Source organism: Salmo trutta, chromosome 37 (assembly GCF_901001165.1).
Source record: "Salmo trutta chromosome 37, fSalTru1.1, whole genome shotgun sequence".
In the NCBI taxonomy this organism is placed as follows: domain Eukaryota; kingdom Metazoa; phylum Chordata; class Actinopteri; order Salmoniformes; family Salmonidae; genus Salmo; species Salmo trutta.
The window spans coordinates 21360038-21381602 of NC_042993.1; the positions used below are offsets into that span (position 1 = coordinate 21360038).

At 44.7% G+C, this 21565-nt stretch overlaps 2 protein-coding genes across 5 annotated transcripts in view; both read left to right on the top strand.

Moving 5' to 3' along the window:
* The first annotated feature begins 550 nt into the window (after positions 1-550).
* elp6 (elongator acetyltransferase complex subunit 6) lies at positions 551-3954 on the top strand. Of its 2 annotated transcripts, none has more exons than XM_029736967.1 (7): positions 551-1043; positions 1129-1207; positions 1442-1509; positions 1680-1804; positions 2130-2328; positions 2960-3118; positions 3268-3954. In XM_029736967.1, exons 1-7 carry the CDS (start codon positions 990-992, stop codon positions 3388-3390), a joined length of 807 nt encoding a protein of 268 aa, XP_029592827.1. In that variant the 5' UTR covers positions 551-989; the 3' UTR covers positions 3391-3954. The 2 variants fall into 2 exon arrangements, with proteins under 2 accessions (XP_029592827.1, XP_029592826.1); XM_029736966.1 differs by having other exon boundaries at positions 553-1043; positions 1439-1509.
* A 91-nt stretch (positions 3955-4045) lies between these two features.
* LOC115176731 (sterol regulatory element-binding protein cleavage-activating protein-like) overlaps positions 4046-21565 on the top strand; it is a 29017-nt gene continuing 11497 nt past the window's right edge. The window contains exons 1-8 of one of the 3 annotated variants that reach the window (XM_029736961.1): positions 4046-4271; positions 11377-11583; positions 14868-14988; positions 15216-15373; positions 15481-15701; positions 18518-18796; positions 20523-20649; positions 21420-21532. In XM_029736961.1, the coding sequence (XP_029592821.1) occupies positions 11462-11583; positions 14868-14988; positions 15216-15373; positions 15481-15701; positions 18518-18796; positions 20523-20649; positions 21420-21532 (1141 nt within the window). In that variant the 5' untranslated portion in view covers positions 4046-4271; positions 11377-11461. Of the gene's footprint in view, positions 4272-8977; positions 9752-9789; positions 11137-11376; positions 11584-14867; positions 14989-15215; positions 15374-15480; positions 15702-18517; positions 18797-20522; positions 20650-21419; positions 21533-21565 lie in introns of those variants that run through there. The other 2 variants (XM_029736959.1, XM_029736960.1) reach the window with 2 other exon arrangements.

A 21565-nucleotide genomic window follows, 5' to 3' on the forward strand; every position in this document is an offset into this window, starting at 1 on the left:
TCCAGTAGTGCAGAAAGTTGTCATATGCTGAGGCAGTGAAGAAAGTAGAGGAATATGGGTCAAGGGGGAGGGACTTTGAGAGGAGTGGTGTGAGTAGTAGATCTGTACCAGTACAGAGGGATAGGCCAACAAGTGATATATGTTTCAGTAAGATTGGATGTTTTGCCTTTATAGCAATGGTTATCAACTTTATTGCAGGTATGGAAAGTAAATCGCAGAAAATTGAGGTTGTGGTGGCAGCTGCAGTGAGGTATTTGGGTGTGCGAGACTTGACATCAGAGTTACAGGGTATGTTAAGTGGTGGTGTCCCATCCTTTCAGGTTGTTGGCCTGAGGTAGGACTAAATATATTTAAATAGTGGAGTAGGGTGATTTTGGGGGGAGTGTAGTTTAAGATGGTAGGGTATTTGTTTATTTATTTTTATTTTTTTTTCAAGCAAAGAATAAGGGAGTTGTACTCCAGTCTAGTAGGTGGCGGTAATGCAACATTTATTGGATGCCAACCGCCGTTAAACCTCATCGAAGAAGAAGTCAAAACGCTTTTCACATACTCAGATTGTCCCTCTCTTCGTGCAGTAGAAACTACGGTCGTGTACCATGCTACTTTTTCACAACAAACATTCGGAAAAAGAAATAGCTATGAACAGGGAATTGTTTTAAACATATTCTATTAATGCAGTTATTATTGACGAAAGGGTACTTTGAGCTGTTGTGATTTGTCCTGGATAACGCAAAAAATTCGTGTCAACAATCTAACCAACTTCATAGCCTCCCTCGATAGTCTGCACTTCTACTGTAGCTAGCTAACGTTAAATGTACTTTCCTGGGAGTGTTAAGCTTTCATATATAAAGACATTGGTTAAGATATCTAGCTAGCTATTAAATAAAGTAATTTTTGTCAATCGATGTTAGTATTTATCTAGATAACTAGCAACTCACCAGAAGACATCCCAAAGATTCGTATGAGATAAGTCTTCATCCCTTCTCAAGATGTTTGCAGAGCTCAACAGTATTCTCAATACTAGTCCCGACAGCTTCAAGCCGGTAACCCTAACCTCACCTCTAACCGTAACCAATTTAAACCCCTATGTCTAATCCTAACCTTTGGATTTATGTGTGTTTTCTGCAGGGAGAGTTTATTTTAGTGTCTGACAAACATACAGACGCGTCCTTCCTCATTCACCATTTCCTCTCATTTTATTTACGAGGTGAGGATTTATGTGAGTGGACTGATGTCTAGTTGACTGATACTTGTCTGTAACACTGTGCCCTCTATTGATGTTGACTGTTGACTGTAGTGTTAGGTGAGAAAAAATGAAAGACAGTAATGAAGGGAAGATATGGGGCTAAGTTGTGTACTATGATGCACTCTCATAAGTGGTCAAAAATAACATCTGTTGAATCCAGACGTGCTCAGAATTTTTTGGTGTGATTTACAGCAGGCTGTAAGGTGTGTTTCCTGGGTCTTGTGCAGTCCTTCAGTCACTACAGTGCAATCAGTCAACGGTTGGTGAGTATACCTATCCTCCAAAACGCTGGGTTAAACTTTCCCCCAGCCACTCTTATACATACTGTGCAAGTAAATGTGTCTTTACAGTTGTGTATGATTTGCTGTTGCTTGGTGGAGATGTATTAACTACATTTTGTATGGGTTCTTTCACTGTGTTTCATGTTAATCAGGGTGTGAGTTTGACCCAGGCAAGGGAGAAAGGGCAGCTGGTGTTCTTAGAGGGACTAAAGGAATCCTTGGGGGTACTGCTTCAGGGGGAGGCCAGCAAAGGAACCCGGGCAGTGGACTTCCTCAGGTACCTGTCTGTAGCGTTGACTCTGATCAAGCCTACTCCTGGACTAAAAAGCATGTTCATTCAGTGCAGAAGCTCCATTGAGAGTGCTTTTTGGTCCTAGAATATCATAGACTTTATCTGGCTTTGGGAATCCAACCTGTATTGTTTGATACACTTGTACACCTTTTTTCTGATGTAATCAAAGCAGTTAATGATAATATGAATCTGAAAATCTCTTCCTGCTTCATTTATCTCCCCCTCTATGTCCCCTTTCTTTCTTTGTCTCTCATCCCTTGCCCCCTCAATCTTTCTCCCTGTCTCTCTGTTCCCTTCCACCTCTCCACAGAGATCCCAGTTCTGGCCTGCGGGGTCTATATGAATTTGTGCGGGACAATGTTATGGGGGCAGTGTGTGGAGGTGAGGAGTGGGGTCCCCCTGTGCTCCTGGTGGATGACCTCAGTGTGGTCCTGAGTCTGGGGGTCAGTGTTGGGGCGGCGCTGGACTTCAGTCATTACTGCAGAGCCACCGTCTGCTCCGAGCTGCAGGTCAGATAATACAGTATACCACATTTTACATTTACATTTTAGTCATTTAGCGGACGCTCTTATCCAGAGCAACTTAGTTAGTGCATTCATCTTAAGATAGCTAGGTGGGACAACCACATTACACAGTCATAGTAAGTACATTTTTCCTCAAAGTAGAAAGGGTGGGGGGCTGTGGGATGATTTAAGATACTCTTTGAAGAGGTAGGGTTTTAATGTTTTCGGAAGATGGGAAGGGTCTCTGCTGTCCTAGCTCTAGGGGGAAGCTGGTTCCACCATTGGGGTACCAGGACAGAGAAGAGCTTGGACTGGGCTCAGTGGGAGTTGCTCTCCCGTAGGGGTGAGAGGGCCAAGAGACCTGAGGAGGCAGAACGGAGTGCTCGGGTTGGGGTGTAGGGTTTGAGCATAGCCTGAAAGTAGAGATGGGCAGTTCCTCTTGCTGCTCCGTAGGCAAGTACCATGATTTTGAAGTGGATGCGAGCTTCGGCTGGAAGCTAGTGGAGTGTGCGGATGAGCGGTGTGACATGGGAGGCTCACGCTATCACAAGCTCGCTGTCTCTCCATCGTCTGACTCTGTTCAAATAATCACACACATTCCTCTATATCTACTATCCCTTTTCTTTTTGATCTGCAGGGCAGCATGGTGATGTTGGTGCGATGTGAGGCAGAAGAAGAAGAGGAGAGTGATGATGAAGGCTCAGAGCGGCTCCTAAGGGGCCTTATACACCAGTGCAGCCTCACACTCCAAGTACAGGGTCTTCCCACCGGCTACTGCAGGGACATCCACGGACAAGTCAGATGGATTACATTATATATATGTGTGTGTGTGTGTGTGTGTGTGTGTGAGAGAGTGGGAAAAAAAGAGAGAAAGAGATTGCGTGTTATATGCAGTAGAAGACTGTTAAACGCATTAAGCTGAACCGTACTGTGTGTGTGTTTCAGGTGGAAGTGTGCTGGCGGGGACAATGTGACAGGCAGCAGACCCAGAAGAAACTCTTCCAGTACAAGGTCCATGACAAGGGGGCTTCCTTTTTCGCCAGGGGGATGTCCAGTGCAGTCCTTTAAGCCCTCAATGGATCCCTTCTGCCTCCCTTCCCAGTGTTGATCCCCATTCCCTCACCTCTCAGTCACATGGCTCTCTGGGCTCAACCATAGAGAATGATAGAGGCCTCTAGTGGCCAAAGGGCTATATTAGCATGGGAAGCTATTGGGCCGCCACCATTTTAAAGTAGTCAACCTCATGAAACTTCCAACTTCATTGGCTGATCCCTCTTGGTGACTCTGTTGGAATCATGTCCAACTGGGTCATCAGAAGGGATCAGTCAATTGTGAAGAAGAAAATGGACTACTTCAAAATGAAGATGCCTCAATGGAGCTGCCTATGCTGTCATATATGTAATGGCACAGCTACAAAGATGGTCATGATCATGAAACAGGTTGGGATCAGTTTTGAACTGGAGGTGTGGTATTGAATTGAACATTGGATTACTGCATTCGAACCAACCCGGCACATGCATTTGCAAAGCTGACATAGGAAGCCTGGGTGAATAGGTCATTTCTCAAGCGACATGGGAACTGACCTGACTTGGTTGCACTTGTGTTATACAAAAAAATAAAAAATAAACGGCACATTTAAGACCAGTGTAAGAGTTTTTTGGGGCGTTGTTGGAGGTAACATACTGTGTGGTTAACGGTTGTAAAACACGTTTTCAATAATATCCAGCGCGTGTCGCTATATCCTCATGGTTTCCTGTCTTGGATAAAGTAAAGGGTGAGAGGTCGACAATTCACGCTGCTGCTGAAAATACACAGTGGTGACATGGTTCTGTTGATGCAGTCAGTTTTTCCAGTTAAGTTACTATAAGGAGGTTAAGACCGTACACGAATAGCTCCTGGATAGCAGGACCAGCACTCTCGACGAAGACACGAGAAAGTTATTCAGCCAGGCAAGTCAAGTGTAACGTAGTAGCTAGCTAGTCAACTAGCTAACGTTAACTTTGGTAGCTAATTGACTCGATTAGCTAGCAAAGCGGCCCATAATATTTAAGCTAGCTAACGAAGTTAGACGGGTAGAACCTAGATTGAAGATATATTTTTTCGACCCAGGGTAGAACTTCTCTGGGTTTGGCGGGGGGATGAACACGGGACTCGTTAAGTGTTTTTGGTGGTAGCAGCTAACGTTATATCCAGCCAAGTTCGCTTAACTGTTAGCTATTGACGGACGATGTCACTGGCATTACTCGGAAAATCGCTAGCTAATGTGATTATCTAATTGCTAGTTGCCTGCCATACTATCAGTGTAAGGTCAACAACCCTACGTTGCTGGTGTTGGTTGGCATCAGATAGTAATGTGTTAGCAAGCATTTACCATATCTGCTAACAGTAGAAGCTAGCTAACCTTAGCATCATCCGTTAGCTAACGACGTTACGCATGATTCAAGCGTTGAAGCTGATTTTACGTTCCATTTGGCAGAGTTATGGATTAACGTTGTTTTTGGTCGTCTCAGTTGTATATGATAATACGAAGGAAGTAAATATCGGCTAGGTAGTGGATTTCAAATTAAGTTGCCCTGTATTCGCTAACGTTAGCTAGCTAAGTAGCACCTGTTAAAGCTAACGCTACTGGTGACTCGTTTGACAGCCGACAGCACGCCCTCGGGAGGCCTGTAAAGTTTATCATGGCAGAAAACTAACACTTTTTATTCACCCATCTAATTAATTGCCATTAATCTAAGCGTTAGGCAAACTTTTACACAATTGATTTGAATGAGATCACGTGTAGGGATATTTATTGTGTTGCATCACCACTACTGTGTGAACAGACGAGGGTGACAGTGTTTCTGAATTATGTTTTAGCAATAGTACTAACTGTAATTGATACTTTTTTCTGTCTGGGGAATTTATATTGTTACAGAGCTGCGCCACACCAGTTGGTTAACGTTGACCAAATAAAATTTGATTGGTCAACAGCTACACGTTAAGTAACTGTGTATTTGGACCTTTGTCACTAAAATTGCTTTGACATTTGAAAACGGTCTGTTTTGTAGGCCTGGCCCAAACTTGTGTGCTCTGTCACCTCTGGCTGCATCGCAAATGGCCCAAAAAATACTTTTAGGGGCTAGTCAGCCCTCCCCCTGTTGAGGTGCCAACTTGTTAAGCATTTGTATTCCTGAACTTATTTAGGCTTGCTATAGCAGTGGTTGAGTACTTATTGACTCAAGACATTTCAGCTTTTTTGAAATGCATTTGTAAACATTTCAAAAAACATAATTCCACTTTGACATTATGGAGTATTGTGTAAGAACCTTATTTCTCTCCAACTTTGTGCACACATTTGTTTACATTCCTGTTAGTGAGCATATTTTTCTTTGCCAAGATAATCCACCCACCTGACTGGTGTGGCATATCAATAAGATGATTAAACAGCATGATCATTACACAGGTGCACATTGTGCTGGGGACAAAAGGCTACTCTAAAATGTGCACGTTTTGTCACACCATACAATGCCAAAGACGTCTCAAGTTTTGAGGGAGCGTGTAATTGGCATCCTGACTGCAGGAATGTCCATCAGAGCTGTTGCCAGAGAATTTAAAGTTAATTTATCTGCCGTAAGCATGAGAAGTTCTCTTTTAGAGAATTTGGCAGTACGTCCAACCGGCCTTAACCGCAGCTGGCGTCGTGTGGGCGAGCGGTTTGCTGATGTCAACGTTGTGAACAGAGTGCCCCATGGTGGAGATGGGGTTATGGTATGGGCAGGCATAAGTTACGGACAACAAACACAATTGCATTTTATTGATGGAGATTTGAATGCACAGAGATACTGTGACAATCCTGAGGCCCATTGTCGTGCCATTCATCCACTGCCATTGCCTCATGTTTCAGCATAATAATACTCGGCCCCCTGTCGCAAGGATCTGTAATCAATTCCTGGAAGCTGAAAATGTCCCAGTTCTTCTATGGCCTGCATACTTACCAGACATGTCACCCATTGAGCATGTTTGGGATGCTCTAGATCAAGGTGTACGACCGCGTGTTCCAGTTCCTACCAATATCCAGCAACTTTGCACAGCCGTTGAAGAGGAGTGGGACAACATTCAACAGACCACAATCAACAGCCTGATCAACTCTATGCGACAGACAGAGATGTCGTGCTGCATGAGGCAAATGGTGGTCACACCAGATACTGACCAGTTTTCTGATCCACACCCTACCTTTTTTTTTTTAAAGGTACACTATATATACAAAAGTATGTGGACACCCCTTCAAATTAGTGGATTTGGCTATTTCAGCCACACCTGTTTGGTGAAGGAGGAATAATGGTCTGGGGCTGTTTTTCATGGTTTGGGCTAGGCTCCTTAGTTCCAGTAAAGGGAAATCTTAACACTATAGCATACAATGATGTTCTAAATAATTCTGTGCGTCCAACTTTGTGGCAAGTTTGGGGAAGGCCCTTTCCTGTTTCAGCATGACAATGCCCCCTTGCACAAAGCGAGGTCCATAGAGAAATAGTTTGTCGAGATCGGTGTGGAAGAACTTGACTGACCTGCACAGAGCCCTGACCTCCACCCCATCGAACACATTTGGGATTAATTGGAACGCCGACTCTGAGCCAGACCTAATTGCCCAATATCCGTGCCCGACCTCACTAATGCTCTTGTGGCTGAATGGGAGCAAGTCCATGCAGCAATGTTCCAACATCTAGTGGAAAGCCTTCTCAAAAGAGTGGAGGCTGTTATGGAGTTGGTCCCCCCTTTGCTGCTATATTAATGCCCTCCATATTAATGCCCTGTTTGACGAGCAGGTGTCCACATACTTTGGTCATGTAGTGTTTCTGTGACCAACAGATGCATATCTGTATTCCCAGTTGTGAAATTCATAGATTAGAGTCTAATCATTTTATTTAAATGAGCTGTTTTCTTTATATGAACTATAACTTGGTAAAGTTGTTGAAATTGTTGCATTTATATTTTTGGTGTGTGTGTGTGTGTGTGTGTGTGTGTGTGTATAAATCAAATTTATTTATATAGCCCTTCTTACATCAGCTGATATTTCAAAGTGCTGTACAGAAACCCAGCCTAAAACCCCAAACAGCAAGCAATGCAGGTGTAGAAGCACGTTGAAGTCGGAAGTTTACATTCACCTTAGCCAAATACATATAAACTCACTTTTTCACAATTCCTGACCTTTAATCGTAGTAAAAATTCCCTGGCTTAGGTCAGTCAGGATCACCACTTTATTTTAAGAATGTGAAATAATAGTAGAGAGAATAATTTATTTCAACTTTTATTTCTTTCATCACATTCCCAGTGGGTCAGAAGTTTACATACACTCAATTAGTATTTGGTAGCATTGTCTTTAAATTGCTTAACTTGGGTCAAATGTTTCAGGTAGCCTTCCACAAGCTTACCACAATAAGTTGGGTGAATTTTGGCCCATTCCTCCTGACAGAGCTGGTGTAAAGGAGTCAGGTTTGTAGGCCTCCTTGCTCATACATGCTTTTTCAGCTCTGCCCACAAATTTTCTATAGGATTGAGGTCAGAGCTTTGTGATGGCCACTCCAATACCTTGACTTTGTTGTTCTTAAGCCATTTTGCCACAACTTTGGAAGTATGCTTGGGGTCATTGTCCATTTGGAAGACCCATTTGCGACCAAGCTTTAACTTCCTGTCTGATGTCTTGAGATGTTGCTTCAATATATCCACATAATTTTCCTACCTCATGATGCCATCTATTTTGTGAAGTGCACCAGTCCCTCCTGCAGCAAAGCACCCCCACAACATGATGCTGCCACCCCCATGCTTCACTGTTGGGATGGTGTTCTTCGGATTGCAAGCCTCCCCCTTTTTCCTCCAAACATGATGGTCATTATGGCCAAACGGTTCTATTTTTGTTTTCATCAGACCAGAGGACATTTCTCTAAAAAGTACGATCTTTGTCCCCATGTGCAGTTGCAAACCGTAGTCTGTCTTTTTTATGGCGGTTTTGGAGCAGTGGCTTCTTCGCTGAGCGGCCTTTCAGGTTATGTCTATATAGGACTCGTTATACTTCGTGTGTGTGTGTGTGTGTGTATGAGGAGTGGGAGATATGGCTTTTTTCTTTGCAGCTCTGCCTGGAAGGTCAGTATCCCGGAGTCGCCTATTCAATGTTGACGTTGAGACTGGTGTTTTGCGGGTGCTATTTAATGAAGCTGCCAGTTGAGGACTTGTGAGGCGTCTGTTTCTCAAACTAGACACTCTATTGTACCTGTCTTCTTGCTCATTTGTGCACCGGGGCCTCCTACTCCTCTTTCTATTCTGGTTTGAGCCAGTTTGCGCTGTTCTGTGAAGGGAGTAGTACACAGCGCTGTACTAGGTCTGAAGTTTCTTGGCAATTTCTCGCATGAAATAGTCTTCATTTCTCAGGCCTCTGTACGCCTATGTAGATATAAAATATCAGCAGTTTCCAGCTACAATAGTCATTTACAACATTAACAATGTCTACACTGTGTTTCTGTTCAATTTTATGTTATTTTAATGGACAAAAAAAAAAAAAAAAAAAAAAAATAAGGACATTTCTAAGTGACCCCAATATTTTGTGTATAATGTGTGTGTGTGTGTGTGTGTGTGTGTGTGTGTATATATACACATACATACATACATACATACATACATACATACATACATACATACACACACACACACACAAAATTTGCTTATAACTTGGGGGTTGAAATAAAATCGCCTGCCGGCCAAAAAAGTCAAATATAGACTTGACATTTTGTCCACTTTCACATTTTCAGACACACTTCTCCCATTCATTCACCTACTGCATGTTTCATGCACATTTACACCACACAGATCCACACATTCACATTGTATCCAGTTTTCTCTAAAAAAAAGCAGATATTTTATTCAACTCAGTATGTGAATGTTATTGAGTTTTTTTTTGTTTTGTTGCACAATACACATTACATAGGCCCACTGATTTTCCATTTAAATGTTCATTGTGTCTCATACGACGGGTCGCTCAACGTTTTTGGACCGGGTTTTTGCCATTTTCAATGATATAATAGTGGTTACTGATTGACTGGGCCAGTTTGCTCCCTGTGTGTTTGTAAATTGGTGTCTGTAAATGAGTTGTGTTGCAATAAAGCCTGCAGGCATTAGTCCCAGCTGACATTGACTCAAGAATGGTCTGTACAGTTATGGGGCATTAGAGTTGAGGGGCAAGTACTCAGTTCACTATGGCAGAAGGGAGCTGAAATACAATCTTGCTGCTCCTCAATGTAGCCTAAAATCCCTGCATTTATGGTGCTACTTGCCAGGAGTCTTTGCTTTTTTACGATTGGGTTTTAAGACCCCTTACACAGGTGTGGATCATGGCAATGGACTGTATAGGATCCAACGATGCCTTCAAACTGGGGATTTTAGGAAGCATCGTTAGGAGGTAAGCATTTTATTTAGTTTATTTCAGGCACGCTCTTCTTCAGAGTAGCATATGATATCTTAAGCCTAGTCTTGTGTAACTCTGTTACCAATTCCTCCATGAGCTAGCAAACATGTTTCTGAGAGAAGCGTGTCTGCACATTTTGTTGTAAAATGTAGTCTACAGGTACGCACCATTTCACTTACATTCATCTTATTTTAATTTCCTGGGAACTTGCAAGTAGAAAAACATGTCTACAGTACACACAGGCTACTATGTAAAGAAGAGGTTTATGGTTTTGGGAGGCATTTTTGTCCCTGACTTTCTCACACGTGCTTTTGGAGCATAAGGACATGCTCTGTTTTGTCAGAAACTGTGTTTTCTGTATGAGTGGTTAGGCAGGTAGGCCTACTGAAGGTAAACTGCTGCCCCCTCCCTGAGCTGGGCTACTGGAATCCATAGTGGCACATGTCTCGACTTGGCATCATAAAGTCTCTGGTATTGCTGGCTGGGTCAGTCGTTTTTTTGTCTTAAAATGCCTCATGGTTTGAGGTATGCACTGACTCACTATCATGTGCAGACTGACTTGACTGCCTGCCTGATGTGTGTACAGAGTGTTACCTGTTAAGTCTGCCTCACCCATGTAGCTGCAGGATGGAGAGACTAGGGAAAAAGAGGTAGAGAGGGTGGGGGCGTAGACCTGTGAGCCTCGTGGCGTTTCCTATCCCGGATTAACTCACTGACGGAGATGTTGTTGAGCACCTGCCAACTCAGGCCTCACTTTCCTTCACCACAACACCAGGGAAGGACTGTGGAGATGGACGCACAGGGCATAATGGGATCTACAGGCTAGATAGCAGGTCAATATGTAGAACAAAGTAGAAATGGGGTGAATCAATGCACTCTGTCTCTTTGATTAAATTCAACCCTCGGTGTGCTGTCTGCTGTGTTTACTGTATATAGAGTATTTATAGTGGAAGATCAAGCTGCTCCGGAGGTAGGCTAAATTCCCCAGAGGAATGTTTCCAGAGTTCTCAGGGGGTAGCGCTGAGCCAGTCGGTCACACTTTGGCTGTGGTGCCTGAAATAGGGCTCTGTTGTTTTAAGCCAAGGATCTCCGTGAAACCTTTTTAAAATCCGGTGCTTTTGGGGGACAAAGGCCAAACCGGCACGAGAGAGCGTGAGAGGCAGCCAACCTCCCCCTGAACAGGTACCGGGACAGAAAGGCACCTTTTCCAATATCTGTGGTGTTTTTGATGGGACAGGGAGTTAGAGGGCTTCTCTTTGGTTTCTGCAGTGTGTGGCCATACACGGGTTTGAGGTGTTTTGTGTAATAAATTGGTAAAAAGGCAGACCCATCCAAAGCAACATGAACACAGGCTACATTCAGCAGCAACTGATTATGTGGTGAGTGCCGAGTATCCTCCAGGGTTGAGGCCAATTCAAATTCAGGAAGTAAAATGAAATTCCAATTCAATAATCGAAAAAAATACTTATGTTCATTGCTTTAATTCAAAGCTTTTTCCATTTATTCATTTTAAATTCAAATCACTTCCTGAATTGACTGCATTCAATTTGAATTGACCCCAACCCAGGTATCCTCTGAGTTTGTATTAACCCACACCTCTCGTCTCTGTGGTTCCCTAGGTCCCTGGATGCCCCGCGGCACTCTGTCCTCGCCCGCCCACGCACGGCGCCCCCCGATGGCCGGCAGCTGACCCCGCCCCCCAGGATGACGGTGAGAGAGCGGCTGCGGGAGAAGATCTCGGCGGCGTTCTACCGCCACGGGCTGCTGTGCGCCTCCTATCCGGTGCCCATCATCCTCTTCACCTCCGCAAGTATCCTCGCCTGCTGGTACGTCTGAGGAAGGGGTGTGTGTATGGGGAGGGGTGTTCTGGGGATGGGCATCTTCAAGAGATGATGTGAGTTCTTCTACTGCTTTCTCTGAACACGTTCATTGTTGGTTTAAGGCAAGTTGTGAAAGGATAGTACCTATTTTTTTTATCAACATGGGTGGAGTGAGATGGTAGGTCAGGAGAAGTGGATGGATGAAAATAAAAAAAGAGGTAAACAACAGAGCTGGGAGAAAAAGGAGCAGACCCTGCAAAACCCAGTCAACTAAATGAAACGGCCATAGCCATACACATAAATCAGCACTCGGGATCAGAACACACACTTTTCCACCTCAGAGTTTCACATTAGAGGTCAACCCCGTCACAGATGAGAAGTCAGGACAGGATGGAACGAATACGTTACAGCATGGAGGCAGCAATGCAGTGCCAAAAGCACGGCTGGCTGACGGCTGCACTGAGTGCAGGGAATTAAGGGGGTGGGAGCAGAGTTAAAAAGAGAGACACAGCAGAGGGCTGTGAGAAAGTGACCCCTGGAGAATAGGCCTATCTGTGTGTTCCTGGCCCTCCATCTGCCTCCCAGGAGGTGGGGGCTCCTGCTGCAAAACAAAAGCCCTTTGTGGCATTACAGTGACCTTAGCGAGCGAGCGGGAGAGAGTTTGTAGTGTCCTCAAAGGGAAATTTGTATCCCGTGGCCCCGGGCCTGACAGGCTGCCAAAGAACCAGGATGAAAGAGTGTTAAAGCACTAAGATATTGAGCAACACTGTCAGTCACGTCACTATTTTAAAATAAACACAAGCTTTTTTACACCCAAAAAACATCTGCTAAATATCTTTGTGACCAATAAGATTTTATATCTTGTACTATACTTTGGTACTATGCAAACTGCACGTATTGATGTGGTGCAGGTCAGGATACTGAGTCAGTTTTGACAGTGTTTAGAACACCCAGAAATGTTTCAGTGTGTTCAGTCCTCACCTGAAAATCAATTTACCAGTGACCTGTTGGAATCTTCAGTTAATTATTCAAGAGGTTTGAAATGCTTTTGCTCGTCTTTGGAGGTGGGCTACAACTTCTCAGCCATAGAGCTAGGCCTATACCCTTCTCAGTGGGGTAGTCTGCTCTCGTTGGGGAAAAAAAAAAACAATTGTAGATTTCCACTCACAAGGTCCAGATATTTATCGAACTAGGTGGTACAGAGATTTTAACTGGCTATGGTTGCCATCATCCAAATTTGTACCTAACTTCATCCCTTTACTACAGTATTGCCAGGCTGTCATCATCATTTCTGGTCGTGGTAAAGTGTACCCAATGGCCTGACAGAGACAAACAAATGCAGCACTGTCACTCTGGCTGTTTGTCTTAGCCTCGTAGCTGTCCATGAATTTTGGAGGTGCCCTTGAACTTAATGGACTTGTTGGTTTTCTTTGTGTGTGTGTGGTTTTCTCATTTAAAATGAGTTTATTTTCAGGGCAAATAGGCCCTAGAAAGTGGGCCTTTCTAGGAGAATGATTGAGTGATGATGACAAACTGGGATAAAAGGTTGTAGTTACCTACTCATGCATTAGGGTGGAATTAGTGGGCATTAGTTACTCATGTTTTACAAACACACCTTCATGAGTGGATATGGTATTGGCATACATATTAAGCACTAAACCCCTTCAATCCTTTTCTCATTAAGTGTGTGTGTGTGTGTGTGTGTGTGTGTGTGTGTGTGTGTGTGTGTGTGTTTCCTGTGTCTGTGTGGGGTGTGCAATTGTGCACGGGAGAGTGTATCGGTCTACTAAATCTTGTAAATCTCATTGTGTTTCATAAGAGCCAACCTCTTCCTTTTTCTCTCTTACAGACATTCACACACTCAGGGATGCTTATATATACATACATGTGTTATTATACTGAACAACAATATAAATGCAACATGTAAAGTGTTGGTTTCATGTGCTAAAATAAAAGATCCCAGAAATTCTCTCAAATTTGGTGCACAAATTTGTTTACATCCCTGTTAGTGAGCATTTCACCTTTGCCAAGATAATCCATCCACCTAACAGGTGTGGCATATCAAGAAGATAATTAGACAGCATGATCATTACACACGTGCACCTTGTGCTGGGGACAATAAAAAGCCACTCTAAAATGTACAGTTTTTTCACACGACACAATACCACAGATGTTTCAAGGGAGTGTGCAATTAGCCCATATTCGGCTTCTTCACCTGTGGGATCGTCTGAGATCAGCCACCCGGACAGCTGATGAAACTGTGGGTTTGCACAACCAAAGAATTTCTGCACAAACTTTCAGAAACCGTCTCAGGGAAGCTCATATGCTTGCTCGTTGTCCTCACCAGGGTCTTGACCTGACTGCAGTTCGGCATCGCAACCAACTTCAGTGGGCAAATGCTCACCTTCGATAGCCACTGGCACACTGGAGAAGTGTGCTCTTCACGGATGAATCGCCATTTCAACTGTACCAGCAGATGGCGTCGTGTGGGCGAGCATTTTGCTATTGTGAACAGAATTCCCCATGGTGGCAGTGGGGTTATGGTATATGCAGGCATAAGCATCGAACACAATCGCATTTTATCGATGGCGATTTGAATGCACAGAGATACCGTGACGAGATCCTGAGGCCCGTTGTCGTGCCATTCATCCGCCGCTATCACCTCATGTTTCAGCATGATAATGCACAGCCCCATGTCGCATGGATCTGTACACAATTCCTGAAATGTCCCAGTTCTTCCATGGCCTGCATACTCTCCAAACATGTCACCCATTGAGCAAGTTTGGGATGCTCTGGAACGATGTGTACGGCAGCTTGTACCAGTTCCCGCCAATATCCAGCATCTTCACAATAGCCTGATCAGCTCTATGCTAAAGATGTCGTGCTACATGAGGCAAATAATGGTCACACCAGATACTGACTGGTTTTCTGATCCACGCCCCTACCGTTTCTTTTAAGGTATCTGTGACCAACTGATGCATATATGTATTCCCAGTCATGTAAAATCCATAGAATAGGGCCTAATTAATTTATTTCAATTGACTGATTTCCTGATATGAACTGTTACTCAGTAAAATCTTTGAAATTGTTCCATATTGCGTTTTTATATTTTTGTTCAGTGTACATACATTTAACTGTAAGGCAATGATCATTTTGGCAGAGAGTGTATATTTTAGTGCTGTGATAAGAATTTGCAATACTCAGTCCTTTAACTAATATTCAGACCCCACTGTCACTTATTCTCCAATCCCATGTTCTCCCATGTCGTTGCTCTCTCCCCCCTCTCTCAGTTACCCCCTGCTGCGGCTGCCTCTGCCGGGGACCGGGCCGGTGGAGTTCACCACACGGGTCCGAGATTACACCGTCCCTTCCCATGAGCCCCAGGGAGACCTCGGCGAGCGGCCTGACTGGGTAAGACTCATGGTTAAAAGATCACCCCACTTACAATACCTACATGGCTTGACTGTTTACATGGTACATTTGTAACATCATGATCTTTAAAAAATAAAATAACTAAGTACCAGGTAGTTACCAATTGAATTCTTTGAAATACCAACTGAAAAAGGGACTGTAAAATAACTAACTCATCCGCTTCTCTGCCATGTTTTTCAAAACCCTCTATGGCTCTGTTCTTCTAGTATCGGGGTCCTCCGGTGGCCTACATTCAGCAGGTCCTGGTGAAGGCAGCTGTGTCTCCCTGGGACAGTACGCTGGTCCCTGTGGACGTGTTCCGCTCCCCACTGGGCCGCGTATTCAGCCTGCTGGAGGAGATCCGCAACCATGTACACAACGACGGGTATGGGACACTACACACGCACATCCACTGTCTCTCCCCCACCTTTAGCTTGCTCTATCTTAAAATGCGCCTTGACTTGACCGGACTTACCTCTCGTCTCTTTGCAGTTCTGGGGTCAGGAGCTTGGAGGCGCTCTGCCTGCAGGTGACGGACCTGTTGCCGGGGTTACGGCGTATGCAGACAGTGCTGCCGGAGCACGGTTGTCTGCTGGTCTCCCCCGGCAACTACTGGCAGAACCAGCGGGAGCTGTTTGACTCTGACCCCGACCTGCTGAAGACCGTCCACCAGCACGAGCCCAAAGGACTGCACACCACCGCTACACTGAGAGGTAGAGAGGGGAGGGAAGGGAAGGGAAGGGGGGAGGTAAATGGAGGACAGAGCAGAGGAAGTATCCTTTTGTATCTCTTTGGCTAATGCCCATTGATCCCCAACCAGAGAGTGTGAGCAGAGCCTCTCATCGCTAATGGTGTGGTGCTTGCCCTCCATGTCCTTTCTGCTAAAAACCCGCTCCAAATTTGCTCCATTTATTAAAATCACAATTTAACCAACCACAATTTAACCGTTTATTTTTGTGACTACCTGGACCTACAAATCAAGTCAAATTGTATTTGTCACATGCGCTGAATACAACAGGTGTAGACCTTACAGTGAAATGCTTACTTACAAGCCCTTATTAACCAACTATTAGGTTTTAAGAAAAATAAGTGTTCAAGTATTTGCTAGTGAAAAATAACAAATAATTAAAGGGCAACAGTAGCAAGGCTATATTTACTTATTTGCATGTTATTTAACTAGGCAAGTCGGTTAAGAACAAATTCTTATTTACATTGATGGCCTATATACAGGGGGTACCGGTAAAGAGTCAATGTGCGGGGGCACAGGTTGAGGTAATTAAGGTAATATGTACATGTAGGTAGAGGTAAAGTAACTATGCATAGATAATAAACAGAGAGTAGCAGCAGCGTGGGGGTGGGGGGTTCAATGCAAATAGTCCGGATAGCCTTTTGACTTGGGGGTAGCAGCTGTTAAGAAGCCTTTTGGACCTAGACTTGGCACTCCGGTACCGTTTGCGGTGCGGTAGCTGAGAGAACAGTCTATGACTAAGGTGGCTGGAGTCTTTGGCAATTTTTAGGGCCTTCCTCTGACACCGCCTGGTATAGAGGTCCTGGATGGCAGGAAGCTTGGCCCCAGTGATGTACTGGGCCGTATGCACTACCCTCTGTAGTGTCTTGCAGTCGGAGGCCGAGCAGTTGACATACCAGGTAGTGATGCAACCAGTCAGGATTCTCTCGATGGTGCAGCTGTAGAACATTTTGAGGATCTGAGGACCCATGCCAAATCTTTTCAGTCTCCGAGGGGGAATAGGGGTTGTCGTGCTCTCTTCATGACTGTCTTGGTGTGTTGGGATAATGATAGTCGTTGGTGATGTGGACACCAAGGAACTTGAAGCTCTCAACCTGCTCCGCTAGAGCCCGGTCGATGAGAATGGGGACGTGCTCGGTCCTCCTTTTCCTGTAGTCCACAATCATCTTTGTCTTGATCACGTTGAGGGAGAGGTTGTTATCCTGGCACCACACTGCCAGGTCTTTGACCTCCTCCCTATAGGCTGTCTCATCGTTGTCGTCGGCAAACTTAATGATGGTGTTGGAGTCATGCTTGGCCATGCAGTCATGGGTGAACAGGGAGTACAGGAGGGGATTGAGCACGCACCCCTGAGGGGCCCTAGTGTTGAGGATCAGCATGGATCAGATGTGTTGTTACCTACCCTTACCACCTGGGGGCAGCCCATCAGGAAGTCCAGGATCCAGTTGCAGAGGGAGGTGTTTAGTCCCAGGGTCCTTAGCTTAGTGATGAGCTTTGAGGGCACTATGATGTACCAATTGTTTTTTTAAGTATTGAAACCAAACCATATGGATTTGAATGAAAGGTATTTGAATAAACATGTAAAGGTGATTGTAAGAAGCGAACATCATTTCAAATAGGCTACATGTCATATTAAACCGCATATAAACACTCTAAATAGGTCAGGAGCCAGACAGGGAGACTAAGAAGGAACGAAAAGGAATTATTCAGGCTATTATTTCAAGGCTATAGCCTACAAAGAAATACATTGTGAAGCATTTGCGAATGCGACACTAGGCTGGTAGTGACATAAAGCGCTCAGCATTTGAACAACATTTAGTTGTAGTAAATCATTATAGTCTGTAAATTGTACATTTATTAAATACAAATTAAATTAAATATGCCTTATTAGTCTGTCTACAGTGCCTTTTTAATAAATGTTTTGAATACACGGCAGTCCTTGGCTTCAGACTCATGCGATGGTGCCTGGAGAGCCGGTCAGCAGTGGAGAATATTCTCTCTGAGCTTGCAGAGCCACTGGGGATGATAAACACCCTTTAGGCCACTCTCGCCAGGCTGAGCTGAGCTGTTTTAAAAATGTTCTATAGGTAGGCCTAAAGGTTTTTAGGCAAAATAACCCAATCAAAACGGAAAGCTCCTTGAAAGTGGGAATGTAACGTTACCAGGCCTATTGGGCCAAAATATTTATGGCCTATTTTATAGATCTCTTTTAAGAGATCAGATTTTTTTGTTTATGAATACTTTGCTACAATGACACACTTTCGTTATCTACAAACCTTGTTCCTTTCTTTTAGCATGTGCATGTAGTAAGTATACTATCATGCTTTCGGGATACGTGTCTTTTCAGATTCCACAATGATTCTGTAGTTGTAGACTCTACATCACCACACTCCCTCTCTTGCTCTTGGTCCTCATCTTTGTAAGTCACCTTGATTTAGCACCTGTGTGTTTTATCAGTTTCTTTATTCAAATATTTAGTTAACTCCATAGCTGTAGCTAAAGCATGGGCATATAGCAGCACACAAGTAGACTACAAATGCATGCTGGGCTGGACATGCTCTGAGCTCCTGAAGCGAGCGCTACTTTTTTAGAGCGAAATTAGAGCGGGGAAGATGGCCGACACTCCAGCCTTTTGGGAATCTCGCTCCGTGCTCCAGTCAAATTGGGCACACTGCTCACATACACTGGCCCCAACTAGTGTCAGGCAGACTGGTAATGCTGATATTGTTCAATGCTGTGTGTGTGTGTGTGTGTGTGTGTGTGTGTGTGTGTGTGTGTTAGACCTGCTGTTTGGCGTCCCAGTGAAACACACAGGGGTGAGTCTGTACAGCAGGAAGAGGGTGGTCACCTACACCATCACCATGGTCCTGGGCAGCTACGACGCCAGGTTCCTGTCTAGCCTGCGGGCGCGTCTCCTCCAGCTGCACCCCTCGGTGAACTGCAGCCTGCGCGAGGACCACATGGTGCACGTGCACTTCAAGGAGGAGATAGGCATGGCCGAGCTCATCCCCCTGGTCACCACCTACATCATACTGTTCGCCTACATCTACTTCTCCACACGTAAGTCTCTGACTGGAGTCTGGGGGGCACGGGAGCATCTGGGCGCCACGGGGGCATCTCAATAGTCTAGAGGTTCACTTTATCTGCACTGATCTGGAAGAGTTGGCTTAGTTTTAATTAGTTAAAGATGCATCCTTCTTTCCATCCTTTCTTCCTTGAAGTAATGTGTCCCTTTACTAAGGCCGTGGGGGAAATTGGTTTCAAATGAAATGCTGAAGTCGACTTTCTTGCTTTGGGGGCCCCTCGTTTTCTCTGGGATATTGTGCCCAGTCAAGGCCACAGAGCCAAGACCCAGATTAGTGTGTGTGTTTGACCGAGTCCTAGCCAAGGCTGTTCCTGTCTATTCCAGGGATAATCCCCTATACAGGAACACTGTAGTCCACCATAAGGATCTACCATGATAAGACTCACCAACAATATGCTGGCACACACACACACACACACACACACACATGCAATCTGTACAGTACACAAACTGCATTTCAACTAAGAGCTGCATAAACTCTCATGCTCAGAGACATTCTTCTTTGTAGTTTGTGTGGCCTCTGTCTATGCTAACTCTTTCCTCCCAGTGTGTGTAGACTGTCTATGCTAACTCTTTCCTCCCAGTGTGTGTAGACTGTCTATGCTAACTCTTTCCTCCCAGTGTGTGTAGACTCTGTCTATGCTAACTCTTTCCTCCCAGTGTGTGTAGACTGTCTATGCTAACTCTTTCCTCCCAGTGTGTGTAGCCTCTGTCTATGCTAACTCTTTCCTCCCAGTGTGTGTAGACTGTCTATGCTAACTCTTTCCTCCCAGTGTGTGTAGCCTCTGTCTATGCTAACTCTTTCCTCCCAGTGTGTGTAGACTGTCTATGCTAACTCTTTCCTCCCAGTGTGTGTAGACTGTCTATGCTAACTCTTTCCTCCCAGTGTGTGTAGCCTCTGTCTATGCTAACTCTTTCCTCCCAGTGTGTGTAGCCTCTGTCTATGCTGACTCTTTCCTCCCAGTGTGTGTAGACTCTGTCTATGCTAACTCTTTCCTCCCAGTGTGTGTAGCCTCTGTCTATGCTAACTCTTTCCTCCCAGTGTGTGTAGACTCTGTCTATGCTGACTCTTTCCTCCCAGTGTGTGTAGACTCTGTCTATGCTAACTCTTTCCTCCCAGTGTGTGTAGCCTCTGTCTATGCTAACTCTTTCCTCCCAGTGTGTGTAGACTGTCTATGCTGACTCTTTCCTCCCAGTGTGTGTAGCCTCTGTCTATGCTAACTCTTTCCTCCCAGTGTGTGTAGCCTCTGTCTATGCTAACTCTTTCCTCCCAGTGTGTGTAGCCTCTGTCTATGCTAACTCTTTCCTCCCAGTGTGTGTAGACTGTCTATGCTAACTCTTTCCTCCCAGTGTGTGTAGACTCTGTCTATGCTGACTCTTTCCTCCCAGTGTGTGTAGACTCTGTCTATGCTAACTCTTTCCTCCCAGTGTGTGTAGACTGTCTATGCTAACTCTTTCCTCCCAGTGTGTGTAGACTGTCTATGCTAACTCTTTCCTCCCAGTGTGTGTAGACTGTCTATGCTAACTCTTTCCTCCCAGTGTGTGTAGACTCTGTCTATGCTGACTCTTTCCTCCCAGTGTGTGTAGACTCTGTCTATGCTGACTCTTTCCTCCCAGTGTGTGTAGACTGTCTATGCTAACTCTTTCCTCCCAGTGTGTGTAGACTCTGTCTATGCTTACTCTATTTTTTCCTCGTTCCAGGTAAAATTGACATGGTGAAGTCAAAATGGGGCTTGGCGCTGGCTGCCGTGGTAACGGTGCTCAGCTCTCTGCTTATGTCTGTGGGGCTCTGCACCCTGTTCGGCCTGACGCCCACACTCAATGGAGGGTAAGAAACACACACACACACCAAAAGCATGCCCACACACTTACTAACTCACACAAACTCTCACCCTAAAATCCCCTGACCCTCTCCTGCTCATTGATCTGTATGGATTACTGTGAGACTACAGTTGTTAATGTACAGTGAGTGACAGGGGACTGTGTTACCAAGGGCAACAGATGTGGACTTAAAGGGGAGGAGGGATTCTTAAGAGGGCTGGGATAGATATTGATGTGGCGTACCTGGCCAATCACACCCAGCTTATTGGAATGTAGAGGATGGCATGACCATCTCACCCCATCCAAATCTCATCAACCAAGATTCCAGGGTCCACACACACATAGACCTACATACCCACTGTTGTGCATATTGACACAATGGCCACATACACATGTGTTTTAGTCTTTATCTTCTGCGGTGTAGTTTTGTTGCGTACTGACCTCCAACCCTTATCTTCACGTGTAATGATGGCATATCTCTGGTTTACTGTCCGTCAAACCTCATGTCTTCAATCGGCCCTTCTCTTTCTGCATCCGTACTCTTGTCTACTAAATGTCCAACTTTCTATTTTTAACCTGTTTCTTATTTGTACGACAAACATAATGACAACAATCAAGTCAATCAAATTGAAAAACCTGACCTCTCTCCCACCCTAACATCCAAACTTGCATTTGTCACCTGATCCACAAATAAGTACTCTGAGAGCACTGGTTACTCAAATGAGATTATGAAGTATTATTCACAACAGCCTTGTAATCATGTTGTCTCTCTGTCAGTGAGATCTTCCCTTATCTAGTGGTGGTGATAGGGCTGGAGAACGTCCTGGTTCTCACCAAGTCTGTGGTGTCCACCCCTGTTGACCTGGAGGTCAAACTACGCATCGCTCAGGGTAAGAGTGTGTGTGGGTTGGTTCTTCTATCCT